The 13232-nt window shown below is 44.5% G+C and overlaps 1 protein-coding gene across 1 annotated transcript in view; it reads right to left on the bottom strand.

Annotated features, from left to right (window-relative positions):
• LOC118365228 (G protein-activated inward rectifier potassium channel 1) overlaps positions 1 to 5321 on the bottom strand; it is a 33846-nt gene extending 28525 nt beyond the window's left edge. The window contains exon 1 of the mRNA XM_035747258.2: positions 4296 to 5321. Coding sequence (XP_035603151.1) covers positions 4296 to 4964 — 669 coding nt within the window. The 5' untranslated portion in view covers positions 4965 to 5321. The remainder of the gene's footprint in view (positions 1 to 4295) is intronic.
• Between the last annotated feature and the right edge of the window lie 7911 nt (positions 5322 to 13232).

The following is a 13232-nucleotide window of genomic DNA, read 5'->3' as shown; positions in this document are numbered from 1 at the left end:
TCCCCCCTCTTTTTCACCACTTTTACTCTCTGTTGTTATCATCTGGGCATAGTCACTTTAATAACTCTACCTACATGCACATATTACCTCGACTAACCGGTGCCCCAGCATGTTAACTCTGTACCGGTACCCCATTGTATGTAGTCTCGCTATTGTTATTTTACAGCTGCTCTTTAATTACTTGTTACTTTCTTATTCTGATTCTGTTTTTTTTTTTTACTGTGTTGTTGGTTAGGGGCTCGTAAGTCAAATGGAAATCAATCCCAGTGCTAGTAGCTGCCTGCCTGTCTAGCCTATACCACATCTCCCACCTTGAAACAGTTTGCTACAACAGAAACATTATGCTGCAGCAACAACAAAAATGTGGATTATAATTCATGGACATTTTTGTATGGGTTGATCATTTCTTTGTAAGGGAAAATAAATTCTGAAACATCAAAATTGAAATTTCAAATGCCTATTTAAACCTCAAATACACTACAAATGAAGATCCTTCATCTGTATACTTGTCACCCATTCTCTCTCGCTCTCTTTCTCTCTCTCTCTCTCTCGCTCTCTCTGTATTTTCTACTACAGCCTCTTCTCTTCTCTTTCTCCATTCAGCTGCGCCTCTCTTATATTTTGGTGTGAGAGTGAGGAGCGTTCCAGCAAGATGCACTCGGAGGCTTACTGAGTCTGCCTGGCCCTGCCAGCACCAGCTCTGGGTTCGGATGGCTGTCGGCTCTGATTAGTCTGTTTCTGTGCCCTGTGAGATGGAGCTGGGCCCTTCTGCTGTCTGCTCCCCTCTAGTAATCAGCCACGCCACATCAGCAGGGCTGCATTACGCGAGGCTACACCCAGCTAGCCAACACAACACCCCCCCCCCAAACAACAAGCAAGCAGCCTAGCTACCAGCAATCAGGCCGGAATTCGACAAGGACTGGACTGCCGCTCGGCTCAGCCAGCTCACAGTGCCAGTAAAATCATCCAGCAATTTCTTTCTTATGAAAGAAATCTTTGTATAGGCCTCTATTCACGGTTACTGCCTGCAGAATTGGCGCCGCTGCTTTTTGGATGTGGGTTCTGTGGTTGGCTGTGCGATTGGTGGGTTTGATTGAAGTGAGCCGTCCTGGCTAGAATGAGATGTGGACTGTGACTGACAGACATGGTCACAAGGAGCAGATGCCTTAACTACACCATGTTGTAAACCCAAACAGGTGTCATGCCAATACTGCCTGCCCATCCTCTCCTGTTTTTTATGAGCCTCTGAATGAGCAGCTGTCACTGCCACACACACACACCTATGTACACAAATTCTCTACAGTCATACAGTATGTATGTATGAATGATGGGACTTAACTGAAGAATGACTACAGGAGTTCATCAGGACGTTGCTTTTCTCCAACCAATATGTGTTCTATTAGTTTGATTGGTGTTAAGTGGTTCTAACACATGCCAGGTCATGTTACAGTGTATATTTATGAACATATGGCAAGTCAATACCTAAATGGAAGGTGGAGAGGACTATTGAAAAACCTGTACAGATTTGTGAGTAGCAGTGGGGATTGGGGGAACAGGTGGAAGAGGGGCATGATTCAACAGCACCACCATCATCCCTCTACTAGTACTGCACTGACAAAATACAAACATTAATTTACAAAATGTCATGATTCCTGTGAAGTAATGATTTATTTTGCATGACTATAAATCATGTTAACTTTTACAACTTTTTTAACACGATTCATCTCTGAGTAATTTGATTTCAGATGTGTTTTCCCAAAACTAGAGGCTATCATGGTCCTTCTGTAGCTCAGTTTAGAGCATGGCGCTTCGCCAGGGTAGTGTTCGATCCCCGGGACCACCCATATGTAGAATGTATGCACACAAAACTAGGTCTGCTAAATGGCATATATTTGTTACATTTTATTATATATTATTATTTGTACTGTGCTGGCCAAAGGGTCTTTGAAGTGAAAGTAGCACAAGGCTGTGCTGTGAAGCCTGACAGCAGAGCAACAATTACTAAAGACCCCAGAGCACAGTGTGGGTTGTATGGATGGTACCTCAAAGAGAGAAAGAGAGAGCAGGAGAGGGGGAGGGGGGTGATATTTATTCTTTCATTCCCCCCCCCCCCCTCCTTTTGTAGTCAGAGAGAAAAGGTGAGTGTGAGTTTCTTACTTGTGCTCAAAGTGCCTACCTGCACTTCACATATTTCATGAAGCAATCTCTGTGAGTGCCACTCGTAGCCTACCCACTGGGCACACACTGGTTGAATCAAAGTTGTTTCCACGTCACTCCACTGGGCACAGACGCTGAATGGACGTCTGTGCCCAGTGGGTACTTTCTTTCTCTCCCGTCCTCCTTTTTCCTCTCAAAATACACCCACTGTAGCCAGCTTTATATTGTGAAGGTGCCTGGGTCTGTGCTTGAGCCTTATTCAATTATTGCACAGGATAAATTCATCAACAGCCCTCTTAGTAAATGACCAGCCATTTAGAGCACCAGGCACCCTGTCAACGGTGTGATGCAACCCTCCAGCTGCTGTAAATGGTCTGCCTGGGAGGCTGAGCGAGAGGATGGGGTTCATCCCAGAGAAACACCCTGCTTGGGGCTATCGATTGTGGCTGTTCTGCCTGTGTGCCTAGGAGGCTGTTCTCTTTGGGGACTGCCTGGCTATGACTGAGGGGTGGGGTTCTCCCTTCCTCTCTCTCTCTGAGCCACACTGGATGTACAGTATGTGTTGTTAAGTTGACCCACACTATGTTCAATGTGCTGTGCCGATGTGTTCACGGTGGTGGAACACATACTTAAACAAGCTCAAAGTGCCTCACTGGGTGTGTGTGTGTGTATGTGTGCATGTGTGAGTGTGTGTGTGTGTATTCTCAGAAACCAATGTGTTTGCCTCTCTTTGGTTTCATATCGGAGTGTCTCTGACAAAAGTCCTACTCAAACATCACATTGTGATGTGAACCAGACCTGACAACATGAGAGTGAAGATGAAAAATGTATCCACGTGCACTATAAATATGATTTATTCCATTACTCCAGGGTCTTAAGTCCAGGGCCACTTCTGACCTGACGTCATGCTTGATCGGAGGGAGCAGCATGTATACTGCTCCATGGCTGATGATGATTTTATTCTTTGTGTTTCATTGCTGGAGTTGTAACTGTCAAACCCCAGCCTGAGAGCCCAGGTCTCTGTCAGAGCAGCTCACTGATACACTACCGTGCCCCGCAGTTAAACCACCTGCTCTTCTATATGTCAGTGGTTGAAGGGTGACTGATTTTGGACACGCCGTGGCTGCGCCACCAAAGAACTCTCTCTCTCTCAGCTCCCCTCTCTCTCTCTCTCTCAGCTCCCCCCCCCTCTCTCTCTCTCTCTCTCTCTCAGCTCCCCCCTCTCTCTCTCTCTCTCTCTCTCTCTCTCTCTCAGCTCCCCCTCTCTCTCTCCCCCCCCTCTCTCTCTCAGCTCCCCTCTCTCTCTCTCTCTCTCTCTCTCTCTCTCTCAGCTCCCCCCTCTCTCTCTCTCTCAACCCCTCAACCCCTCTCTCTCTCCCCTCTCCCCCTCTCTCTCAGCTCCCCCTCTCTCTCAGCTCTCTCTCTCTCTCAGCCCCCTCTGTTGTTGCTCTCTGCTCCTCCCAGCTACCTCTATCTCAGCCCCTCCCTCTGTTGTTCTCTCTCAGCCCCTCAGCCCCTGTCTCTCTCTCTCTCAAGCCCTCTCTCTCTCTCTCTCTCTCTCTCTCCTCTCTCTCTCTCTCCCTCTTATCAGACCCTGTCTTGGAAACATCTGCCACTCAGCCAAAATACAATCTCACTACTAAGGATTACAATTTTAAGCCTTTTTTGTTTAACAAGGCACACACTGTGGACTAAGACCTGCTTATAATTAAGCTTAGAAAATATATATATATATATATATATGTGATATGCAACTGCTATCATAGTGCAGCTAGACTCCTATAGGTTTATTCTATTCAATTTGATTACATTTATTACATTTTCTTGTGTTGTCTGTTCGCCACTTTCAAGTTTAATTGATTGTTTGCCACAGCATTTTAATAACCCAAATGCAGACAGGGTGACGGAGAAGTACATACTTTATGTGAAATAATGAATGCGAATATAATACATGACAATTAGTTACGCACATTAAATATGACATTAGCACACAACATCTTGGCGTTTTATGCTCGAGAGTTTAATTTTCCACTGTCCCTGAAGGCTTTTAGTAGAGAATTATCACCGTGGGTCCTTTTATGATTAGTTGCCTAAATACCCCTGTGGTGCAGAGCGCATCTGATGCTTGTTTACCTTACCTTTATGAGTTTGCACCTGATCTGCGCGGACACCATATGGCTGTTTCGCAGGTTGCCCACGCGGAACATGAGGCACAGTTTGCCGTCGCGCTGTGAGATCACCGAGTCCTGGCTAAACATAAGCGTCTCTGCGCGCTTCTTAGGCTGGGACATTTTAATGAACATGCAGCCGATCAGAAAGGCGTCCACGATTGACCCCAGCAGCGACTGGAACAAGAAGAGAATAATGCCCTCTGGACATTTCTCCGTTATGTAGCGGTAGCCGTAGCCGATGGTGGCCTCGGTCTCTATGAAGAATAGGAAAGCAGAGGGGAAGTTGTAGACGTTGGCAACGCAGGGGGTGTAGGACGAGTCGTGGCCATGATTTATGTCCCCTCTGATGTAGGCGATGATCCACCACATAGAAGCCATGACCAGCCATGCTACTGTATAGGTCAGAACAAAGATAAGTAAGTTCCATCGCCACTTGAGGTCCACCAAGGTGGTGAAGAGGTCGGAGATGTATCGGCTGGTCTCCCCGCCGAGATTCCCGTGCTGCACGTTGCAACGACCGTTCTTCTCCACGAACCGCTGGCGTTTCTTTTTAACAGGTGCTGAAAAAGCGGTGTTGTCACGGTTTGTATTCACTACCTGATAGTCCTCCCCAAATTTCCTCCGTAGCGCGGCCATAACTTTAGCAGAGTGTGAAAAAAAAATCACTTGCAGTTTTGATCCATTACTTTGTTTTCTTTGTTTCACAAAGACTTGTTATCTGCAGTGCGTAAAGGACTCCATGGCCAATAACGGGCTGCGCAAGGATCTGTGTATACTCCCCAAAACAGTGCACTCTTTACAAAAATCCTACTCTCACCGGCTTTAGTTGAACATTTTCCACACCAAAAAATATATGATGGGCTGGTGTGCCATAAGGAGGTGATGGTTGTTCGCTCGCTGTCCCTCTGCTCAAGTGAGAGTGCGCTCCGAGTGGACAGTCTCCTGAAGAGACATGCCCACACTGAGAGACTGCGTGTGTGTGTGTGTGTGTGTGTGTGTGTGTGTGTGTGTGTGTGTGCAAGAGAGATAGGTGGGGTTATTCAATATAATTTATCAGCAGATTTTTTTTTAAATATTAAAATAAATACAAAATATATATGTCATTCAAAAACAGTATTCCTTGAGGAGAGGTAGGCCTGCGGATAGGATCATTACAAAAAAACAACCACTTGACCAGGCTACTGTCGCCTAATGAAACTCCGGACGGTTGTACCCCATGCAGCCCTCCGCTAACCGCTCACAACCGTCAGGCAATGCCACCTTGCGGACAGAAAACGCACGTACAGTCGTATGAGAGTAGCGCAGCTGTCAGGGATTTAGTGAGCCTATACTTTTCTTTGATGTCCTCTATTAAAACAGTCAAATAAAAACAGTGTTTTAATATAGTCCAATTTGCTTTGCAGCAACTTTCCGTGCATTCTATTTCTACACAGCTCCAAATTCAACCCCCTTGCTAATGGAGTAGCTCTCCTCTAGTTTCCTGTCTAGTGGCTGTTATTGATTCAAACATACTCCACGCCGTTTTCAGAACTGTCCCAGAGGACATCTTCAAAACGGTGGGTATGTTCAACCTTGGCACTTGCTGCTAATCAGCCCAGCAGAAAAGAGTGTATTGTAGCTGTAGAAGGTGGCTGAATCCCCATGCATAGGTATGCTATAATGTTAATTCCCGTTAGTCCGATTCTGCATTGATTGAACTTCATAACCATCTGTCGGTCATGGTTATGTCATTTTATCTACACTGAGTGTACAAAACACCCATGACATAAACCAGGTATTCACAAACTGGGGTACGCAATGCCGTCAGGCTACACCAGATTAAAATGTGATTCACATGTTGTTGTTTTTTAATTCATAAAAAATTAAATACCCCCCCAAAAAATCTTCACATTTTCAAACAGTCCATTTATATTTTCCAAAGGGGCTATACATTTGGGTGAGTTTTTTTCTCGCCTGAGTAGCCTCGTTTCACTGCCAAAAATAAAATTAAACCATCTAGTGTTCAGCGAAATAACAACACAATGTCAAATACAGGAAGCCTAGTCAAATAATTAATATCCAATCACATTAACCGTTACTCTCTTGCGGGAATTCCACTAACTCATTCCAATTGATCGGAAATTGATGAATGGTTAAAAAATAGTAAGGCCCTCGTCCATAGAGACACATACCAGCTCTTCTGGTACTTTTGCTACTAGTACTGCTACTACCAGCAGTACTACACCTGCACCTGTTGACGACACAAGTTGTTCTGCTTCCACGGGCACATCCAATGCTACCATCAGTAATTCTACATTTGTTGTTAGCCCAGCTAGCATGGACACTGACAGATGTGAATCTGATGCAGCCGAAGAGCTACTGCCCCCCTTACCCGGGAAAGCACCGAACAACAGACAGAACAACAGACAGGGACGTTGGACATTCTAAGAGGCGCAAATATGATGAGCACTACATTGATTTGGGGTTCACTTATATTGGGAGTAGTGTCTTTCCACAGCCACAGTGTGTTATATGTGCAAAAGCACTATCTCACAACTAGATGAAACCTCACTCTTACGCAGACATTTAGAAACAAAAACATGCCAATTTTTAAAATATGCCGCAGGACTTAAGACGACTGTCGAGTAGTAAGACATGTATAAGATCAACAGATACCATTAATAAGAAGGGTCTAGTGGAGTCTTATATGGTGAGCTACCGAGTGGCTAGGACAGGCAAGCTCCATACTATTGTGGAGGACTTAATTCTTCCTGCTGCCGCGGATGTGGCTGGGACAATGCTGGGGGGAAAGGCCCCAAAAAACTATACAGACAATGTCTTCATCAAACAACACTGTTTCACGACACATCAGCGACATGGCAAGAGATGTTTGAAAACAATTTCTGCTTCGCATATTAGCCAGTGAATTCTATGCGTTACAGCTGGATGAGTCAACAGACATGGCAGGCCTGGCACAGCTCCTGGTATATGTTCACTACTTTTATGGGGGGTCCATGAAGGAAGACATCCTCTTCTGCGAACCGCTGGAAAACAGGACAACAGGAGAGGATATTTTTAAAGTACTGGACAGCTTTGTGACATCAAATGGACTTTGGTGGTCAAGATGCGTTGGTATCTGTACTGATGGCACAAAAGCCATGACAGGGAGACATAGTGGAATGGTAACGTGTGTGCAAGCAGTTGCTCCCAACGCCACCTGGGTACACTGCAGCATCCACCGAGAGGCTCTTGCTGCCAAGGGAATGCCTGAGAGCTTGAAATATGTTTTGGACACTACAGTGAAAACTTTGTGAAGGCAAAGCCCCTGAACTCTTGTGTATTTTCTGCACTATGCAATGATATGGGCAGTGACCATGTAACGCTTTTACAACATACAAGAAGTGTGCTGGTCATCAATGGGGTAAAGTATTGACATGTTTTTTTTTAATTGACTGACCTTTACTGACCATAATTTTCACTTGTCTGACCGCTTGCATGACGAGTTTCTCACACGACTGGCCTATCTGGGTGATGTTTTTTCTCGCATGAATGATCTGAATCGAGGATTACAGGGAATCTCCGCGACTATGTTCAATGTGTGGGACAAAATTGAGGAGGAGATTAAGAAGTTGGAGCTCTTTTCACTCTGCATTAACAAGGACAACACACAGGTCTTTCCATCATTGTATGTTTTTTTTGTGTGTAAATGAACAAAGCACCTGAGTGAGTTGGTTGCGCAATTACACAGGTACTTTCCAGAAATGGATGACACAAACAAACTGGATTCGTTACCCCTTTCATGCCCTGCCTCCAGTCCGCTTACCGATATCTGAACAAGAGAGCCTCATTGAAATTGCAACAAGCGGTTCTGTGAAAATGGAATTTAATCAATTTTCTGGATTGAGCTGCGCTCAGAGTATCCTGCTTTGGAAAATTGCGCTGTTAAGACACTTTGCTGTTAAGACACTAATGCCCTTTGCAAACACATACCTATGTGAGAGTGGATTCTCGGCCCTCACTAGCATGAAAACTAAATACAGGCACAGACTGTGGAAAATGATTTAAGACTGAGACTCTCTCCAATACAACCCAACATTGCAGAGTTATGTGCATCCTTTCAAGCACACCCTTCTCATTAACCTGTGGTTAGTTATTCACAAATTTCGATAAACAAATAAAGTTTTATATGTAAGATGGCTAAATAAAGAGCTAAATGATTGATTATTATTACTTGTTCCCTGGTCCTATAAGAGTTCTTTGTCACTTCCCACGAGATGGGTCGTGACAAAAACTCACACTCATTCCTGGTAGACTGACCAGGTGGATCCAGGTGAAAGTTATGACCGCTTAAATCCACTTCAGTCAGTGTAGATGAAGGGGAGGTAGACGGGTTCCAGAAGGATTTCTACGCCGTGAGACATGTATTGTGTATGTGTGCCGTTCAGAAGGTGAATGGGCAAGACAAAAGACTGACAGTAAGTGTCTTTGAATTGGGTGTGATAATAGGTGCCAGGCGCACCAGTTTGTGTGAACTGCAACGCTACCGGGTTATTCACACTCAACAATTTCCCCTGTATATCAAAAATGGTCCACGACCCAAAGGACATTCAGCCAATTTCACACAACTGTGGGAAGAATTGGAGTCAACATGAGACAGCATCCCTGTGGAATGCTTTCGACAGCCTGTAGCGTCCATGCCTTGACAAATTAAAGCTGTTCTGGGGGGGCAAAAGGGTGGGAGGGGTCTTAATGTTTTGTACAATCAGTGTGTATCAAAACAATTCTTCACTGTATCACACATGGGGTTTGTCATAGTTGTGTTTAGGCTAATTCTAGGCGCAACTTATTCTGGCAGTACCTTGTGTTTATCGAGAGAGAAAGAGACTAGTGTGGCGTGGCTGATGACATACAGTAGGTCCGTTCAGCAGAGCAGTCGTGATCAAATACATTTTCTGTTGCAATAGTACAGTTGTCTGTTGCTTCCATTAACAGGCCCACAAGGAGATAACCAGCAGTTTCACTGTGATTAGTCATTTAGTGATAGATAGATTCCCAGTAATCTAACAGACAGACAATGAATGGGTGTGCTGTTGTGTTCAAATGAAATGAGAATGGGTCCCCAGAGGTTAGACACTCAACTGTCACGACTTCCGCCGAAGTCGGTCCCTCCCCTCCTTGTTCGGGCGGCGTTCGGCGGTCGGGATAATGGTGTTGATGTGAGCCATTACCAACCTTTCAAAGCACTCCATGGCTACGGACATGAGTGCTACGGCATCCCTGTGGATGCCGTAGTCATTTAGGCTGTAGTCATTTAGGCAGGGTGCCTTTCTGTTCTTGGGCACAGGGACTATGGTGGTCTGCTTGAAACATGTTGGTATTACAGACTCAATCAGGTACATGTTGAAAATGTCAGTGAAGTCAATCGCCAGTTGGTCAGCACATGCCCGGAGCACACGTCCTTGTAATCCGTCTGGCCCTGTGGCCTTGTGAATGTTGACCTGTTTAAAGGTCTTACTCACGTCGGCTATGGAGAGCGTGATCACACAGTTGTCCGGAACAGCTGATGCTCTCATGCATGCCTCAGTGTTGCTTGACTCGAAGCGAGCATAGAAGGGATTTAGCTCCTCTGGTAGGCTCGTGTCACTGGGCAGCTCTCTTATCAGCTTCCCTTTGTAGTCTGTAATAGTTTGCAAGCCCTGCCACATCTGACGAGCGTCGGAGCCAGTGTAATACGATTCAATCTCAGCCCTCTATTGACCCTTTGCCTGTTTGATGGTTCGTCCCAGGCATAGCAGGATTTCTTGTCAGCTTCCGGGATAGAGTCCCGCACCTTGAAAGCGGCAGCTCTACCCTTTAGCTCAGTGCGAATGTTGCGTGTAATCCAAGGCTTCTGGTTGGGGTATGTACGTACAGTCACGTTGGGGACAACGTCCTCGATGCACTTATTGATAAAGCCAATGACTGATGTGGTGTACTCCTCAATGCCATCTGAAGAATCCCGGAACATGTTCCAGTCAGTGATAGCAAAACAGTCCTGTAGTTTAGCATCTGCTTCATCTGATCACTTTTTTATATTCCGAGTCACTGGTGCTTCCTGCTTTAATTTTAGCTTGTAAGCAGGAATCAGGATGATAGAGTTGTGGTCGGATTTACCAAATGGAGGGCAAGGGAGAGCTTTGTACACGTCTCTGTGTGTGGAGTACAGGTGATCTAGAATTGTTTTCCCTCTGGTTGCACATTTAACATGTTGATGGAAATTTGGAAGAACTGATTTAAGTTTCCCTGTAATTAAAGTCTCCGGCCACTAGGAGCGCCGCCTCTGGGTGAGTGGTTTTCTGTTTGCTTATTTCCTTATACAGCTGTCTGAGTGCGGTCTTAGTGCCTGCATCTGTCTGTGGTGGTAAATAGACAGGCTCTAGACAAGTAGTGTGACCTGCAATTTATCACTTTATCACTACTCACTTCAGGCGAGCAAGATTTCGTATACGCTGCACCAGCTGTTGTTTACAAATATGCACAGGACACCCCCCTCATCTTACCGGGGTGTGTTGTTGCCGGTGCAGCGTATATCCCGCTAGCTGAATATCCATGTCGTCATTCAGCCACGATTCCGTGAAATATAGGGTATTACAGTTTTTGATATCGCGTTGGTAGGATATTCGTGATCGTACCTCGTCTAGTTTATTGTCCAATGATTGCACGTTGGTGAGTAGTATTGACAGTAATGGAAGCTTTCCCACTCGCCTTTTCCGGGTCCTGACCAGGCATCCGGCTCGTTGTCCTCTGTACCTGCGTCGCCTCCTCTTGCAAATAACGGGGATGATGGCCCTGTCAGGTGTTTGGAGAATGTCTTGTGCGTCTTGCTTGTTGAAGAAAAAATCTTTGTCTAATCCGAGGTGAGTGATCGTTGTCCTGATATCCAGGAGCTATGTTTTTCCCTGTAAGAAGATACGGTTGCAGAAACATTATGTACCAAATAAGTTACAAATAACGTGAAAAAACCCACATAATAGCACAATTGGTTGGGCGCCTGTAAAACTGCTGCCATTTAAGTCCAGGTGACTACCTCATGATGCTGGTTGAGAGAATGTCAAGAGTGTGCAAAGCTGTAATCAAGGCAAAGGGTGGCTTCTTTGAAGAATCTAAAATATATTTTGATTTGTTGACCACTTTTTTGGTTACTACATGATTCCATGTGTGATTTCATAGTTTCGATCTTTTCACTATTATTCTACATTGTAGAAAATAGTCAAACAAAGAAAAACCCTTGAATGAGTAGCTGTGTCCAAACTTTTGACTGGTACTGTATGTTGAAATAAGAGTATTGAGTCATTGTCAAATATACTGTATCAGCAACTGGCAGGAAATACAGTTTAAAATGAACGAGTTGGACCTTATTAGATGAAATGTTTATTACTTTCCTCTGGAACAGAGTATCACAAGATTGACTGGTGTAATTTTCTCTCTTGCTCTAAATTATAGTGAGGGAGGTATCAAATAAAGAAGTTATATGGATTCTTTGCAGATGTATTGTTTTCATTGATAGGCCCGTTGAAAACTGTATTAAAAGCATCCATCAGAAATTATATAGCAGATGAATATAATGGGAAGTTTTGCTTCCACCAGCTCCGTGTGTGTGTCATGAATATTGAACTGAACTGAACCAGCCTTTATAGCCCCCCTAGAGTGACGTCATTTTGAATATTGTATACAGTGTCAAGACAAAGTATGTGAACACTTTGGAATTACCTGGAGTTCTGCATAAATTGGTCATAAAATTTGATCTGATCTTCATCTAAGTCACAACAATAGACAAACACAGTCTGCTTAAACTAATAACACACAAACGATTATACATTTTCATGTCTCTTGAACACACTGTGTAAACATTCACAGTGTAGGGTGGGAAAAGTATGTGAACCCTTGGATTTAATAACTGGTTGACCCTCCTATGACAGCAATAACCTCAACCAAACGCTTTCTGTAGCTTTCTGCGGATCAGACCTGCACAACTATCAGGAAGAATTTTGGACCATTCCTCTTTACAAAACTCTTTCAGTTCAGCAATATTCTTGGGATGTCTGGTGTGAACCGCTCTCTTGAGGTCATGCCACAGCAGCATCTCAATTGGGTTGAGGTCAGGACTCTGACTGGGCCACTCCAGAAGGTGTATTTACCTCTGTTGAAGGCATTCTGTTGTTGATTTACTTGTGTTTTGGGTCGTTGTCCTGTTGCATCACCCAACTTCTGTTGAGCTTCAATTGGCAGACAGATAGCCTTATATTCTCCTGAAAAATGTCTTGATAAACTTGGGAATTCATTTTTCTGTCGACGATAGCAAGCTGTCCAGGTCCTGAGGCAGCAAAGCACCCCAAAACCATGATGCTCCCTCCACCATACTTTACAGTTGGCATAAGTTTTGGGTGTTGGTGTGCTGTGCCTTTTTTTCTCCACACATAGTGGTGTGTGTTCCTTGCAAACAACTCAACTGTAGTTGTGTCCACAGAATAAGTCCAGGTGCACTTTTGCAAACTTCAGACGTGCAACAATGTTTTTTTAGGACAACCGTGGCTTCTTCGGTGGTGTCCTCCCATGAACACCATTTTTGTTTAGTGTTTTATGTGTAGTTTGCGCCCATTCCATAACATGGGGCTTTTTTTTTTTTACACATGAAAGGATCCGGACAAGAAAATCATAATGAAATCGACTGTAAAACCCAAACCGTGAGCTACCGAGCTACAAATCAATATTTCGAAGAGGTCTTCTCACAAAACAGATTGTCCAGACCAAACTTTTGGAGCTACAAACATATGTCACCAATATCAAAAGGAGACTCTCGCGAACACAAAGGTGTCAGTTGTTTTGCTCTACTACACACACAATCTTCAGGGGAGTCATCTGAAGTTAACCCAGTACTGGGCTGTA

This window comes from Oncorhynchus keta, chromosome 32, assembly GCF_023373465.1.
Source record: "Oncorhynchus keta strain PuntledgeMale-10-30-2019 chromosome 32, Oket_V2, whole genome shotgun sequence".
Taxonomy (NCBI): domain Eukaryota; kingdom Metazoa; phylum Chordata; class Actinopteri; order Salmoniformes; family Salmonidae; genus Oncorhynchus; species Oncorhynchus keta.
This window is presented reverse-complemented; position numbering and strand designations above follow the sequence as displayed.